Source organism: Cryptomeria japonica, chromosome 6, assembly GCF_030272615.1.
Source record: "Cryptomeria japonica chromosome 6, Sugi_1.0, whole genome shotgun sequence".
Lineage (NCBI taxonomy): Eukaryota > Viridiplantae > Streptophyta > Pinopsida > Cupressales > Cupressaceae > Cryptomeria > Cryptomeria japonica.
In genome coordinates, this window is record NC_081410.1 from 664,188,316 (window position 1) to 664,205,269 (window position 16,954).

The window sequence follows — 16,954 nt, forward strand, 5'->3', positions numbered from 1 at the left end:
GATTAAGTTTTAAGAGGAAATTTCCATTGATTGCATGCCATGAAGTCTATAAATTGAGAAGAATCGGGGATGCACGAAATGTAGATCTAGACACAAAAAACAAATCTAGACATTCAAAAAAATCTATTTAATGAAATCCAGAAATCAATTGAATAAAACTATGAACTGGAGTTTAATATGACTTGTAAGCTTAATTTCCTTTTGCAGCAGTATTTGAGCTTCAAGTTGGTTTAGCTGATCCATCCATGTTCGCTAGCAAACCATAGGAAAGCTGTGCGAGCCTCATCGACAATGTAATCCCTATCAGCATTAAAGAGAGAAGCCTTCATCTCCAACCGCTCCTCTACAATCACATTCGAGATCAGAACAAGAACAGTCCTCGTGGAAAAATACGTAAGCCATATGCTTCACATGCCCCGTCTACGCTTCCACAGCTTGCATACATGTGTACCCCAGCATTTTCGACTCTAATCCCCTTCCATTGCGATCTGATGGGTATCCAAATATCTCACTGTCACCGCTGCAGCAACCATTTGTGTATCAGATAACTTGCTCACATCTGTGCCGGAATAGTTAACGGAATGGATGGTAGATACAGAAACGGGCCCACAACAGCCACCTAAGCAGTCAAATTACCTTAGTGTGTGCTGTTTAAGCCATGCCAATACGAGATGCTGTAATTTGGTATTTGTAATATATATTGGATTCAGTTTAATTTTTTAAGAGGTAATTAAAATCTGTTTAATATCGGATATGACCGAGGCTTTGAAATAATATCATGGGCTCCACGGCTAACTACTCCTGAATAAAATCTTTGTCGCTCTTGCCCATCAAGTGGATGAGAAAAAGCCACGGCAAAGTGGGCGCCCTGGCAATAAAAATAAATGAATAACCAAAAAGAAACGTGTAATATCATTGGATGTACATCTTTCTTACATCATCATGGTGGGTGGAAAGAAGACTTTAACTTATTTTTTTATATTAATAAATATTTATATTATTATTATAAAACCATGTTACACATTAAAAAAGTGTGGAAATAATCACATTCTTAAAATTCATTTTGCATAAGAGTCTAGATAATAAGAAACGCAAAGAAAGTTGTTAGTTGTTGATAGTAGTAGTGAGGGAAGGAGGAAGATCCTGGTCATCTTGTTTACCCTATATGTTAGCGAGGTGCGGAGTGTCTATGAGAGGGTCCCATCCATCATTACCTTTATCTTTTTTAATATGTTTTAGTAACACGAACATGCAAAATAACAAGAGTCAATTGAGATCAAATCAACTAGAAACACCTTCAATAGGGTAACTAAAAGTTCCTCCCATAGGTGGTGGAAAGACGAAGCATCAAAGAGCAAGTTGTGATCAGCTTTGCTAATCATGATATCTTCTCATAGTTAGGGAATATCCATGGAGCAATTCTCTCAGTTCCCTGAGTAGAGAGGCTTCATCCATAATATCAACCATGAGAAGATGAGTGTCCCCTAAAGGAAGAGTGAGACAAGAATTTTGCACACAAGGGGTCTTATCTTAGTGGTCAAGAAGCACTTGTAAGTGGCTGATGGTATGATGAAAGAACAAGGATCTGGTCAACTACTGACAGGGGGGGTGAATCAGTAGATAGAAAAACTGATAAACTTCATCGATCTCAAAATCAATGTCTCAAAGTAAACTTAAAACTATCAATGCAATATCACTGTCAAGATAAAAACTGTCAAGCTAAACCGGTTGACTATCATAACAGATTAACAGTAAACAACTTGAAACTCACAAACATTCAAATACTTTTACTGACATAAGTAAAACTTCATTTCATGTTGTTGCCGGTTGTCATGACTTATCAAAGTGGATAAAGTAGCTAAGCAAATCAACCATAGAAAACATAACCACAAAAACATTCACCACTTGACACAATATTTTTGATGTGGAAACCAAAATGGGAAAAACCACGGTGAGATGAGACTCACAAGATAACTATTTGAACTCTTATGAAGTTCGCTTTGTTAGGAGCCTGTAGACACCCAAAATTGTCATGTCTAATTAAATAAATTTTATTTATTTAATTATCTAAGCCTAATTCTTCTATTAATTAAATAAATCTTTATTTATTTAATTAATTCATTTATCCTCTTCTAGCCTTATTTCTCATTTGAATAAATACATTTATTTATTTAAATTATCCTTTTCCTAAATTAAATAAATATATTTAATTGATCTCACTTCTTCTATTAATTAAATAAATCTTTATTTATTTAATTAATTCATTAGCCTTTTCTACACATGACACATGTCATTCATCTCTTAATTCCTACACTACCTACCTCTTTCATTATTTTATTATTTCTTCTACCTGCCCTCTAATCATAGCCGACCTCCTTTTACACCTCTCAATCTTATCCCTCCATTTCATATTTGTGTCTTCTATATAAGGAGATGCTTCCTTCATTATCGAACCCTAATGAATGATCTTAAAGACTTGGCTACACTATGATCCTACTTACAACCACATTCCATTCTTTGTTGAGCTCTTGTGCACATAAAATCAGAGAGCAAATATATCAAGCAAGATCAATGGAGATAGGAAGAATGGAGATCAAAACCCTATTGGACATGTAATGGTATAATCTTTGTGATTTCATTTGATTTGCATTGTCTTAGGTAATCTTCATATGTTATGGTGGATCTTTGTTGTTGTTAGGCTAGGGTTTTGTGGTTGAATTCATTTAGCCTTTCAATTTTGTTATTGTTGTTATCCATTTTCACCATATACAGAGCCAAGCTTGTTAAATCTTTTACAAAAATTCTTGTTAAGAACAGATCCTATTAAGGACCACTCGGTTAAGGGATAATGCCTTGTTAGAAACAATACCCTATGACGAGTAACCTTTGTAAATGATTTAAAATCCAAGCTAATGGATCACCTTGTTAGAGGATTTGAGTAACACCAAGCTTGTTAGAGCTTACCCGGTTAGGGGATTTAATTGTTGTAATTGTTAGAAAACAACAGGAGTTTGTTGATATATTTGAATATCACTACACTTGCTTGTTCAAATCCTTTTCATGCTCCTATCTACCTCTACTCAAACTACAGATACATCATCCAGTTCGGTAACCACACACTCAACAAAAACTTTGCCAATATTGAAACTAAACAACTCATTGACCTTATAAACAAATCAATTAGGTCGGTAACACAACAAAAACCTAATTCTCTAATAGAGATTACAAACAAGTTGGTTCAAGTATGACCATTGGATTACATAAAAATCTCTACACATCATTGAAGAAAGCCTCGACCACTCCTTGATCACCACTTCAATGAACTTAGTAACTCATCACACGCTTTGCATTACATGCAGTATACTTGCTCATTCCCAAGACGAAAACTGTTATCTCAACACGCTAAAAACACTTTGAAACTCTCTTCATACAATATGCATATGTGTCATAATCATTACCACTCATCATCAAATCATAAGCCAATATAACCAATTCACCAAACTTAATCGGTTAGGGTTTATCAAATCAACAAGTAGGGTTTACCGGTTCAACTTTCCAATACTTAACAATACTAGTTCACTCCACAAACTTACCTACTTGTTACAGTTTCCTTTCACTAGCTCTTCCTACTGGTTACAAAACAACATTACAACAATATCATTACCGATTAATTGACATCAATGACAACATTACATTTCATTAATGCAATCTTCATGCAAATGCCAACAATCTCCCCCTTTAGCATTGATGGCAATACAAATATCAATACCATTGATTGTCGTGATTGTGAATAGGAATCCTGGTTTACATTTTACCATGTACTCTCCTTGTCTTCAATTTGTCACTGGTTCTTCTCCCATGATCACATAGTTCTTCTCCCCCTTTGACAACAATGCCAAATTGAAAGTAAAACATGCAATGTAAAACTTCACTGATTAGCATTGACGTTCCCCTTGTGGAATAACTCCACTCCTACATCAATTCTATTGTAAAATTTTGCAAGTATCTCTGGAACTGATGTACTCTACATCATGCTCAATTCACCTCATGAAGGGGTACAACCCCTAGTTGACTTCTAAGATACTCAAAAGTAGTCTTAGGCAGAGGTTTAATAAAGATATTTGCAAGCTGCTCCTTGATAGAAACATGCTCCAAGATCACATCTTTACTATGCACTTTTTCCCTCAAGAAATGATACTTCAATTCAATATGCTTGGTTCGTGCATGCAAGACAGGGTTCTTTGAAATATTTATGGCACTGGTATTGTCACATAAGAGCTTTATAAGTTCTGTAAAATTCATCTTGAAACCTTCCAAAATGTGTCTCATCCAGATAGCCTGGGTACAATTCATATAAGTTGCAACATACTCAACTTCAACAATAGACTGTGAAATACAACTCTTCTTCTTGCTACTCCATGAAACAAGTCTTCCTCCTAGAAAGAATACTCCACCGGTTGTGCTTTTCCTATCATCAGCATTACCTGCACAGCTTGCATCTATGTAAACCTTCAAGTCAAAGCTTCCTTCATATGGATAACATAATCTATAGTCAACGGTACCTTTCAAATATCTGAATATCATCTTAGTTGCTATCAAATGTGTTTCCTTCGGATTCTTCTGACATCTAGCAACTAGACCAACTGCATGAGCTATATCTGGTCTATTGTGAACAACATAGTGCAATTTTCCAATCATTGACCTATACTCCTTCTCATCAACGGATGTGGCCTCATCTTCCTTAGACAACTTACAACCTATAACCATTGGTGTCCCAACTAGTTTATAGTCACTCATACCAAATGTCTTTAATACCTCCTTCACATACTTCGACTGTGTAATGAAACTACCACTCTTCATTTGTTATATTTGCAAACCTATAAAAAAATTTATCTCTCCCACTAGAGACAATTCAAACTCACTTTTCATTTCATTTGCAAAGTCATTGCTCATGTCATCATTCCCTCCAAATATGATATCATCTACAATACTTCACTAACCAGTATTTTATCTCCTTCAGATTTGAGATATATGTTGCTATCTTCACTGGTTCTCTAAAAACCTATCTTCATTAGGTGTGAATTAAGCCTTTCATACCATTCTCTCAGTGCTTGCTTTAATCCATATAATTATTTGTGCAACTTACATACAATGTCTTTCTTATCAGTCAGAGCATAACCATCTGGCTGCTCAATGTATACTTCTTCTTCCAGTATTCCATTAAAAAATGTTGACTTTACATTAATCTGGTATACTTTGAATCCCTTGTGTGCTGCAAATGCAAGTAAAGTTTTGACACCTTCCAGTCTGGACACTTGTGCAAAAGTCTCACCATAATCTTCTCCTTCTTCTTGTGCATAACCTTTGCAAACCAATCTAGCTTTATTGCAAACTACAACACCATCTTCATTCAGCTTGTTCCTAAAAACCCACTTATTACCTATCACATTTTATTTACCGGTAGGGGTACTAGGGTTCATGTGTTATTCTTCTCAATTTGTTCAAGCTCCTCCTCCATAGATTTAACCCAATGATCATCTTCAAATGCTTCCTTAGCATTTCTAGGCTCAATAGTGGAGATCATGCATGAATTCTCTCTAATTCTTCTTTTGGTTAATACTCCAGCATCCTTATCTCCAATAATTTGTTCAGGATTGTGATTGAGTCTCACATACCTTGGAATAACATGATCATTATCTTCAGGTTCTTCTTCATTATTATCACCATCTTCTTTTGAATATACCTATTCCAGTTGAACTGGTACAACAACATTCTCTTTACCGGTTTCAGGTTTCATAGGTTTCAGTTCCAAAAACAAAATGCAAGGACGTTCATCCTTTTTCTCCACATGGGTTTCCTCTGAGACTTCATGATACTCATCCACTCAAACATCAACACTCTCAATGATTCTCTGTGTCCAGTTTTTATAATATTTGTAGTCCTTACTCTTGGTGGAATAACCAAGAAATATACCTTCATCAATTTTAGCCTCAAACTTGCTAACATAGTCACATCTCTTAATAAAATATTTGCTGCCAAATATCTTGAAATAACTAACATTAGGTGATCTACCATACTAGTATTCATAAGGATTCTTGTCCTTACCTCTTTTTACCAAAATCCTATTCATAGTGTAGATAGTTGTGCTGACACCTTCTCTCTAGAAAGTCTTTGCTATACTTCCTTGTATCAACATCATCCTAGCAGCTTCAACAATTGACCGGTTGTTTCTCTCTGCAATACCATTCTGTTATGGTGTCCTCAGTGTAGAAAGTTGTCATTTGATACCATTTTATTCACAATATCTAGTGAATTCCTCAAAAGCAAATTCACTACCTCGATCAGTCCTCAAACACTTTATCTTCTTTCCACACTCCTTTTTAGCTAAGGCCCTGAATGCCTTGAACTTACCAAATGCCTCAGTTTAATCCTTCAAGAATGTGACCCACATCATCCTTGAGCTATCATCAGTGAAGATCATGAAATATCTGTCACCTTGAATACTTTTAGTCCTTATTGGTCCATAGAGGTCTATATGAACCAAATCTAACAGATGTTCTGCTGAAAAAGATTTTCTCTTGAAAGTTGAGGATGTCATCTTTCCCAACTGACATTCCTTACATAGAGCATTAACCGGTTTGTCCAACTGAGGCAAACCTCTCACTGTCTTTGAATTACTCACTTTGACAATGTTATCAAAATTTATATGACAAAATCTCCTATGCCAAAGCCAACTATCATCTACTTTAGCAATTAAATAGTTGCTGATTTTAGGATTCAAGTGAAACAAGTTACCTTTAGTCTGCTTGTCGGTTGCAATCAGTTCACCTTTGCTCCCATAGATTTTGCACATACCGATCTTGAACTCCAATGAATATCCTCTATCATTGAGCTGAGCAATACTCAAAAGATTATGCTTTAGACCTTCAACCCAGTAGACATCATCCGCACTTCTCTTTCTATTAAGAGAAATAGTTCCCTTACTTTTAACCATGCAGGGTGAGTCATTACCAAATCTTACAACTCCACCATCAAATTCCTTCAAAGAAAGAAATTTGCTCCGATCACCGATCATGTGATGTGAACAACCACTATCAATGATCCAATCATCAGAATTATCTATTCATGAAACTAAAACCTTTTGATCAGATGTTTCCTCTTTAATGGCTGCAAACACAATATCTTCATTAGCATCACCATCAAATTCCTCATCAGTGATACCACTATCAAATGCAATAAGACAATCTCTTTTGCCTTTTCCATTGTACTTCTTGAATTTCTCTTGCTTGTGCTCATTATCACCATTAGGATAGTTAGCAGCTATGTGTCCAATCTCGTTGCATGCAAAATATTTCAGAGGTAATTTACCTCTGTATTTACTGGTACCTCTGGGCAACCACTTGGCCAACAATGCTTCAAGTTGAACCAAACTGTCATCATCATCAACTTCTCTGTTGGATCTAAATTCATAACTATGAATGACATCTCTACTTTTCCTCATAGATGGGTTAGAAACAAAAGCTCTAAATGTTGATTTAGTTTTTTGAATACTATCATCATAACCATTTAATTCAAAATCAGTAAGCTTACCAATGATGGAGTCAAGGGTTACCTTAGTTTTGTTAGTAGATTTCAACTCCTAAATACCTTACTAACTAATGTGGCATCTTCCACTTTACCACCTGCACTCTTGATCTCACCAACTATCTCTTTTATCCTCTGACCATATTGTTGGATATTCTCACCTTCAGCCATCCACATGTCATCAAACTTTCCTCTTAGACTCTCTTCCTTGGCAATCTTCACATGTTCATCACCGCTATAAATCTCTTCAATTTTCTTCCATACCTCATATGCAGTCTCCAGACCATGAACATCTACATACTCTACATCAGACAAAGAACTGATAATAGCCTCTAGTGCTTTATTGTTTTCTTGTTGCTCTTTCTTCTGATCATCAGTCATAATCCCACTAGGTGCAACATATTGAGTACCAACATGTTCCCAGTATTGATTTTTAAGATAATTGATATAAATTTCCATTATATCACTCCATATCCTATAGTTCTCTTTATTAAACTTTAGACCTTCCTTCTTCATCATGTTCTACAAGATCTTTACCTCAAGCTGTTAGGCTTAGACCTTAGAGGACCTGAGATGCTTTGATACCAATTGATGGTATGATGAAAGAACAAGGATTCGATCAACTACTGAGAGGGGGGGGTGAATTAGTAGATAGAAAAACTAATAAACTTCACCAATCTAAAAATCAATCTCTCAAAGTAAACTTAGAACTATCAATGCAATATCACTGTCAAGATAAAAACTATCAAGCTAAACTGGTTGAATATTACAACAGATTAACAGTAAACAACTCGAAACTCACAAATATTCAAATACTTTTACTGACATAAGTAAAACTTCATTTCATGTTGCTTCTGGTTATCATGACTTATCAAAGTGGATTAAGTAGTTAAGCAAATCAACCATAGAAAATATAACCACAAAAACATTCACCACTTGACACAATATTTTTGACATGGAAACCCAAATGGAAAAAACCATGGTGAGATGAAACTCACAAGATAACTATTTGAACTCTTCTGAAGTTCTCCCTATTAGGAGCCAAGCCTGTTAAAGCTTTTACAAAAAGTCGTGTTAAGAACGATTCTTGTTAGGGACCACCCAGTTAAGGGATTGACTATAATGCCTTGTTCGAAGCAATACTCTATGAGGAGTAACCTTTGTAAAGGATTTAGAATCCAAGATAATGGATCACCTTGTTAGAGGATTTGAGTAACACCAAGCTTGTTAGAGTTTACCCGGTTAGGGGATTTAACTATTGTAATTGTTAGAAAACAACATGAGTTTGTTGATTTGTTTGAATAGCACTAAACTTGCTTGTTCAGATCCTTTTCATACTCCTATCTGCCTTTACTCAAACTGTAGATACATCATCTGGTTCGCCAACCACACACTCAAAAATAAATTTTGCAACACTGAAACTAAACAACTCATCGACCTTATAAACAAATCAATTAGGTCAGTAACACAACAAAAACCTAATTATCTCATAGAGATTACAAACAAGTCGGCTCAAGTATGACCGTTGGATTACATAACAAACTCTACACATCATTAAAAAAATCCTCGACTGCTCCTTGATCACCGCTTCAACAAACTTAGTAACTCATCACGCACTTTGCATTACCTGTAGTATACTTTCTCATTCCCAAGACAAAAATTGTTACCTCAACGTGCTAAAAACACTTTGAAACTCTCTTCATACAATATACATATGTTTCATAATTATTACCACTCATCATCATATCATAAACCAATATAACCAATTCACTAGACTTAATCGGTTGGGGTTTATCAAATCAAAAGGTAATGTTTACCGATTCAACTCTCCAATACTTAGCAATACCAGTTCACTCCACAAACTTACCTATCGGTTACAGTTTCCTTTCACTAGCTCTTCTTACCGGTTACAAAACAACATTACAACAATATCATTACCGGTTAATTGACATCAATGACAACATAACATTTCATTAATGCAATCTTCATGCAAATGCCAACAATGGCCACTTCAAGCTTGTAGTTTTATTATCTTACAACTAAATCTACAATAAAATATAAAAACAAATCATAGATTTAGTATAAAGTAAAATATGACGATCCACAATTGGAAAAAATAACTGAATTTCTATCTTTCCATATTTTGAATAGTATCTCCACCTTGAAAGAATTTCAAATATGGGTGAATTTGTGAGGAATGCAAAGGTCAATCCCTTAAAAGAACTGTGTGGGGGAAAAAGTGACACTAAGCAAACAGGCCCTAATCTCACTTTCAACCACACACTTGTGGAATACGAAAGAGCCTAGAGGTATCACACAATTGGCTACTTCTTTTTGTGGAAGAGAGAGCCACCGGCTACCAATTAGGATTTCTATTCCTTTGTTGCAATTGAAAGATAAAATGATGCAAGTTCAATTCCCAACCCCAAAGTGCAAGTATGAACTAATAACAAGATTGCAGAATTGAACTTAAACTATGGAAAGCTATAAACACAAGAATAAGACAAGAATGCAAATGCTTACCCGGAGTTAAAATCTGAGTGAAAATGTTCGAGATGGGGGCGTGGGCGCCACTGTCTTGATTTTGCCCCTGAAACTACTCTGGAAACTGCTGTTTTGCAACCTGAAAAGCTGTTGGAAATGATGTCTGTCAGAAGGACCAGGGCGCCCAGCGCCCCTGTCCCAGGGACCAGGGCGCCCAACGCCCCTATCCTGGCAGGACCAGGGCACCCCACGCCCCTGTCCTGGTCTTTTGCTCTGAGATTTGGTGTGAAGGTCGGTCTCAGTCTGCTTCTCCCGGATCTGCAACTTGCGGCGTCGTCCGAATCCTGAAACCTGCACTTATATCTGAAAAGGGTATGGTGGGCGGCTATATAGGGTTTTGCCTTAGTCAAACCCCCACTTCGGTGATTTCCACCTCCACAAATAGCCAAGTTGTATTGTAAAAGTAATGTGTGTGCAGACCTTGTGTGTGTGCAAGATCCTAAAATGCAAGTAAGCAAACTAGAGCAACTTAGAAAGTAAACCCTAATTGCTTGTAAATGATAATGTAAATGCTCCAAATCAAGATGCAAAGTGATCTAAAGCATGAATACAAATGATATAGTGAGGCTTATGCAAAGACATGAAAACAACATGAAATCATACCCAACCCCAAGGGAGGGGTACAAGCCAATCTTCAGTCGGTAATCCCCTATTGCTCTTCAATGTCTTCAAAGCCCTAAATGTATGAATGAAATTGATGAATGCTTGATGGATAGATGTTGAATGTTGTTGAAGTCCTCAAAGATCTTCTCTTTCACTGCATATAAGGTCCTGAAATCAAGAATTCCCATCCTTTCAAATGAAGAAAGAGAGCTCTTATATATGAAACCCTAGGTCGTAATTTCAACTTTTGGCCGACCTAGAGTTGAATCTCCCACCAATTTCTTGGGGTTAAGCTTTATTTTATGATTGGATCGTGCTCCTAAAATTTCGGGAAAAATGTCTGGGACCATGTGCACTCCGGGTGCCATGGTCCCGACAACTTTTCACCAAATTTTCAGGGCCGTCGGATATGATGATTTTAGAGAGAATCCCGAAGTTACAGGTGATTTTGAGATGTTTTGACCCCCGAAATCAAGCCCCCAAGTTCAAAATAGGACCTAATTAGGGTTTTTGATTAAATGATGTATTGGAGGAATAAAATGAAAGGGGCACACTTTAATGAAAAGGGCCCAATTTTATGATGTGGAATATGATGAAATAGAACCTTAGACCTAATTAATTTGATTAATTAAGTGCTAAAGGGGAAATGTAATGCAAAATGCAAAATGCGCCAAGGCGGGTGCTAAACTAGGTGTGAAATTGTACCACCCTAGCAAGTGCGTACAATTTACGACGCTACAAGAACCATATATCATGAAAAATGTTCTAGTTTGAAAGGCTTGAAATAGTCATGAATCTAGGTCCAAACATTTTGAGCAATAGGACAAAACTAGAAAAGATGTTTCAGTGACTCGTGTAGCCCATAAAAGGGACATCATGGGTCAAGGGCTCCTAAATGGGATAAGTTGGAGCCAATGGAAAGGCCTTGGAAAAGAATGCATTAGGAAAAGTAAGCTAATTTTGATTCAATAATTGCCAACTAGATAGGAGAAAATCTATGTCACCAAATAAAAATTGGTGAGTATAAATTATGCTATCATTGATTCAAGATGGGAACCATCAACAAGTGAGGAGAGATTCAATGATATCCTTGCTAAGGTTTGTAATGTTAAAAGATAATCTTTACACACCACTTCCAATCTTTCCACCAAGGTTTGAATGAATAGCCGAAATGGCCCCTATAATTGTGTCAAAAGTTTCACAATCCTAGTTGCAAAGGTAAAACTTGGCCTTATATTCATTCCATGGAATAAGACCCTTAGAGGCCCTATAAAAAAATGTCCTAAGTAGTTATAATTCCTTTTCTATAAAATCGCAAGGCACAACCTTTAAGGAATCCATATTAGAGGGTGGTCGTTGCCTTGGAAAATAGAAGAACATCAAATGTTATACTAATTAATGAAAAGATCATTACAAAAGCCAATGTTTCATGGCTTCCCAAGATCTCCAAATATTTTTTATCACAAAATTCCCTTGGATCTAAATATAATTTTGCATGATAACAAAGGCATGGGCATTATGGTATAATATGCAAAAATTGCATTATGTCTATCTAAATATGCCACTTAAGCTAAGCAAAATATAGATATTGTTCTTGCACCAAATTTCTCCACTTAAAACAATCATTGTCTTTAAAGAAAGGGAAAATGACCAAGTTAGCTATGGAAAATTTAGCTTGCATAGGGTATTGAAATATGGTTGTTCATTCAAGATGAAGTTTAAATTTTCATGCATGTAAGTAGAAGATTTTCCCATAGATCTCATGTCCTATATTGTAGCACCACTTAAGCATGTTATGGAAACAAGAAATTACAAGTGATGCAACATTTTTCTTGGCACTTAATTGGCTTCAATAGGCCACTATCTATATTCCAAGTTAAATTTGGCTCATTTATGGAAAATGAGCTTAGTCGAAAACCTATTAGGAAGAAAAGAATAGCAATTTGGCTATAACATATACAATATTGTATGACAAGCTTGATAGTCTAAAGAAGTTAGCTTTGTGATTGCATGGTGTACAATTCTCTCAATGGATGGTTGGCCCTCATTGTGCTCTATAGGTTTTGGATCCAACTTGAGCTAAAGGGGAAAGTAGTGTATTCCCAAGTGTGTATTTGAAGAAGAATTTTAGTTGGATGAGAATGATAAGAAAGAGATGGAGGACAGTTGACTAAACCCCCTATCACATTGTACACATAAAAAGTTGTAAATAATTATTATATTTTAAAAAGGGAAATAAAATCAACTAGTTGTTGTCTAAGCATAGCTAACATGAAGTATTGTACTTTCAACATTTCAAAATCTAAAGAATCAAGGTCTATGGATTAAATAGACAATATATTTCTCAATCATCTATGCAAGGATTATGATGCACCTTTGATTGTATTTATTTAAAGTCAAAATACAACTTTTTTATTTCCAATTAATAAAAAAATACAGTCAAAAGTGCATTCAAATCTCTACATAAACATCGCTAGATGTTTGAAAGATAATCTATAAACATTGCAACATTACATTAATAGAATACTAAATCATGATTTAATACTAGATGACAAACCCTTTTACAAAAGGAATAGAAAATTGTATAATTGATGATCATCAACTTCATATCAAACAAAAAAAAATCTTCAAAGACATATTTTATACTTCTAAATTAATAATCATAACTATACATTTTTTAATAAAAACACTTCCATGTAAATATTATATATAAACTTTCTATCATAAACAACAAAATATATTGGAAAATTTACAATAGTAGGCTGCCGCCACATGATATGCACAATAAACAGCAAATAAATTCGACCAAACCAAAACCTAAATACGATACAAATAATCTCTCATATACGGATCCAAACAGTATATTAAAGTAGAATTAGACTAGCGTAGCTAACAAAAGCTTCACGCGACCAAGTCTGGGTAATTCATAAATTTACACAGAGTAACAGTAAAAATATATTAACTAGATGAAGGTAAAATATGATATCCTCTACCGTGCAGGAGAAGTTCCAGAGCTTGTGATGTTTGAGGATCGAGAGGATCTTGTAGAAATTTGATTACCTGCAACATATGGGGTCTAGCCTCTTCTCTTTCCTGAACGCACCAACCACCCACCATGGTAGCTCTTCTAATCTCCTCGCCCTCTGAATTGCCATGAACAAGATCCCCATCCTCCTCAGACAGTAAAGAATTCCCCCTTTTAATCTGCTCTGCACTCCAAGCCTGAAAAAACATACTGCTTGACTCCACGATCAGATTTGAATTCCTTCGCCCCGCAATGATTTCAAGCAACGTCATGCCAAAGCTGTAGACGTCAGCCTTAGCAGTGATGGGCAGACCAGACATCCACTCGGGAGCCAAGTAACCCCTCGTTCCTCTGATAAATGTCTCTTCGTGGCTGAAAGCTACGCCCTCTATCTTCGCCAGCCCAAGGCCTCCAACTTTCGGGCTGAATTTCGCGCCCAGCAGGATATTCTCCGGCTTTATATCGCAGTGCACAATTTCCTTGTCGTGCAGATAAGCGATCCCCTTTGCCGTCCCCAGGGCTATCTGGAAGCGGGTGTTCCAGTCCAAGACCTTGTATTGGGCTTTAGAATTGTCGAATAAGAAGGAATCAAGGGATCCGTTGGGCATGTACTCGTACACCAGCAGATTCTGCGACACCTCTGAGCAGAACCCTCGGAGCTCGATCAGATTCTGGTGTTTTAATCTCCCCACAGTGCTCAGTTCCTTCTGGAACCGTTTCTCTCCGTCCCTCGAATTCCCAATTCTTTTCACGGCCACCTGAGTATTGTCGCTTAGAGAACCTTTGTGCACAGAGCCGGATTCGCCGCCTCCCAACTTTTGGGTGAAATTCCTGGTTGCAGTCTTGAGCTCCTTGTAAGTAAACGTTCTAAGCAAAGGGTTAGAGGACTCTGCCCACTTCTGTGGTTCTATTACTCGCTGCCTTCGCCTGACTAGAAACGTAAATATACCCAAAGCAATTGCAAGTGCGACGACCCCACCGAGCACTCCACCTACAATAGCTGCTGTTTTGTTTTTGGAGGAGGGCGATTTATCGCTCTTGGGAAGTGCAGAGGCAGCCACTCGGATAAAAACATTTGAATTGCTTTTGAGTTCACTTTTACGCATGTTTAACAAATCTCCAGACCAGATGTAGCAGAGTCCTGTAGACGGATTGAAAGTAAACGCAGTGCACGAGCAGTTGAGGAGGCAAGCTTTCTGGCAATCTTTACTTGTGGTTGCAGGGTATGAGGAAGCGGAATCAACATCAGGTGACGTGACGCTCGGCTCGAGGAATCCATCCGTGCTGCCATTTTTGGCATCACAGTTTAAGGGGCTTTTCCGAACACAGCCACTTGACCACGACTCTAGCGAATCCCAGGCCTGAATTTCTCTTGGGGTGAATCCTTCCACGCAACTGCAGAATTGAATATTGTTGGAGTTGCAGCTTCCGTAAGCGCCGCACAGACCATATACGGCACATTGATCTCTTGGTTGAGTCCAGAACAAGTTCCATATTCTACTGTCATTAAGCAGACCATATTGCTGAAGTTCTCCAGACTTAGCTAGGACGAAACGTGAGAGGATGGGCATCAATGTATACGTGACATACAAACCAGATTTGGTATTTTCAACGCTGATATTGTAGGAGCCTTTGTTTGTCATTTCTGGAATTTGACTGAAAACTTTGCCGTCCCAAGTTCCGCTTGTCCAATACTGTACAGAATTGTTCCATGTTAGCAACAATTGTTTGGGCCCAGATTGATCCACATGACAGGAGAAAAGCCCAGGAGCAGGATCCAATGAACTTTTCCAAGAGACTAGCTTTTGCTGTCCACCGAACCTCATCCCTGGCAACACGGTGTCAACAGGATGGTCGAAACTCTGCCAAACAATTTCAGATTTATTGTCAACACTGAGCATTACAAAATTACCAGAATCTAATATCACAGCCTGGAAAGCCTTCTTGGTCACATTGACTGACCAAAGAGATGCACCCGTTGGGTCAAACAGACCCAGATCACCTTCTTTAGACAGCTTCAAAACGCTAGACCTGTTTCTCGCGGGAGTCTCCCTGTTAGCCACCCAAACATACGTCTTCGCTGCCATGTTGGCATACCAGATGCCGACATACCAGTTACTGGTTCCATTTGGGTTGAAGAATCCCAATTCAAATGTGCCGTTTTTGGAAATTATTGTCTGATTTCCAGTAAGCAAGGTGTCCAAGGAAAGAGCATCTCCACCCTCGACTGCAGCATCACAACTTTTCAGTTGAATAAGCACTGTAAAAACAAAACACAGGCTCAAGCCGAACTTTTCCCTGATTTCCCCCATTGCTGAAGTTGGAACAAACCTCCCTCTAGCGTTGAAGTACAAGAGCATAAGGGGGAACCTTCCCCGAAAGACAAATGTCACTTCAATTTGGAAAGGCGTTCGCTAAAGAGGCCCAATTTACCAAACGTGTAAGATGCGGATTCATATCAAACGACTTGGAATGCAAGCACATTGTTTTGACACGAAATCTGCGCCACTGAAGCCAACCACTAAAAGTTAATGTACTTAGGCTTTTCTAAATTAAATCTGTTTAGAAGGGAGTATTATGTGGGTAGATAGATGGTGACATTTAAATCTTTAAAGAGATCCGCCATTCAAAAAATCTAAGTTAGAAGTCAAATTTATAGTGTTGTTCCAAGCGCGTCGATATTTTGTTTTATGAGTTGCGTGTGAAAGGGGTTCATTTTGTCGCCTGGAAGACATGTCCAGTCAAATTTAAGGTGTGCACAAAAGTCAGTCGTTGTAGTCAGAGAAGAAATAAGAGCGAGGAGAGAATGACGGGTATGGTAAAGTCAGCAAGAGGGCATTAAAATACAAAGACTTTTGGCGTGGGCCTTGTTTAAATCGCACCAAGTCTTGCACGTTCCACGACCCTTAAGCAATCGCACATCCCTTTCATCTCATTACAACATAATAAAGACTGAGACTTTTTCCAATTGCATAACGACTTTGGACCCCACAAAAAAAATCTGTTGTTTGAAGGAGAAAGGATAGGTAGAGAAGCAAGGAGAAAAAAGAAACAGACATAAAACAGGGCAAGTTGAAAATATTATATTTTCATATATATTTTGATTCACACAAAGTTCTGATTCTATATAACTCAAAACACTGTAGATATTGTTTGATTAAATTATTTATCAAAACTGTTACTCTTTCTTCACCTCAT

At 37.2% G+C, this 16,954-nt stretch overlaps 1 protein-coding gene across 1 annotated transcript; it reads right to left on the bottom strand.

The window, feature by feature from the left end:
• Nucleotides 1–467: 467 nt before the first annotated feature.
• LOC131045985 (G-type lectin S-receptor-like serine/threonine-protein kinase At2g19130) lies at nt 468–16,068 on the bottom strand. Its single transcript, XM_057979617.1, has 2 exons — nt 13,725–16,068; nt 468–619 (listed from the first exon to the last, which is right to left on the bottom strand). The coding sequence occupies exons 1-2, from the start codon at nt 16,066–16,068 to the stop codon at nt 468–470; spliced, it is 2,496 nt and encodes an 831-aa protein (XP_057835600.1).
• Nucleotides 16,069–16,954: the final 886 nt, after the last annotated feature.

Coding starts and splice junctions, on each gene's coding strand:
- LOC131045985 (XM_057979617.1), bottom strand. CDS start 16,068: ATGGGGGAAATCAGGGAAAAGTTCGGCTTGAGCCTGTGTTTTGTTTTT. Junction 620..13,724: donor TCTGGAACTTCTCCTGCACG/GTAGAGGATATC, acceptor TTGACTGCTTAG/GTGGCTGTTGTGGGCCCGTT.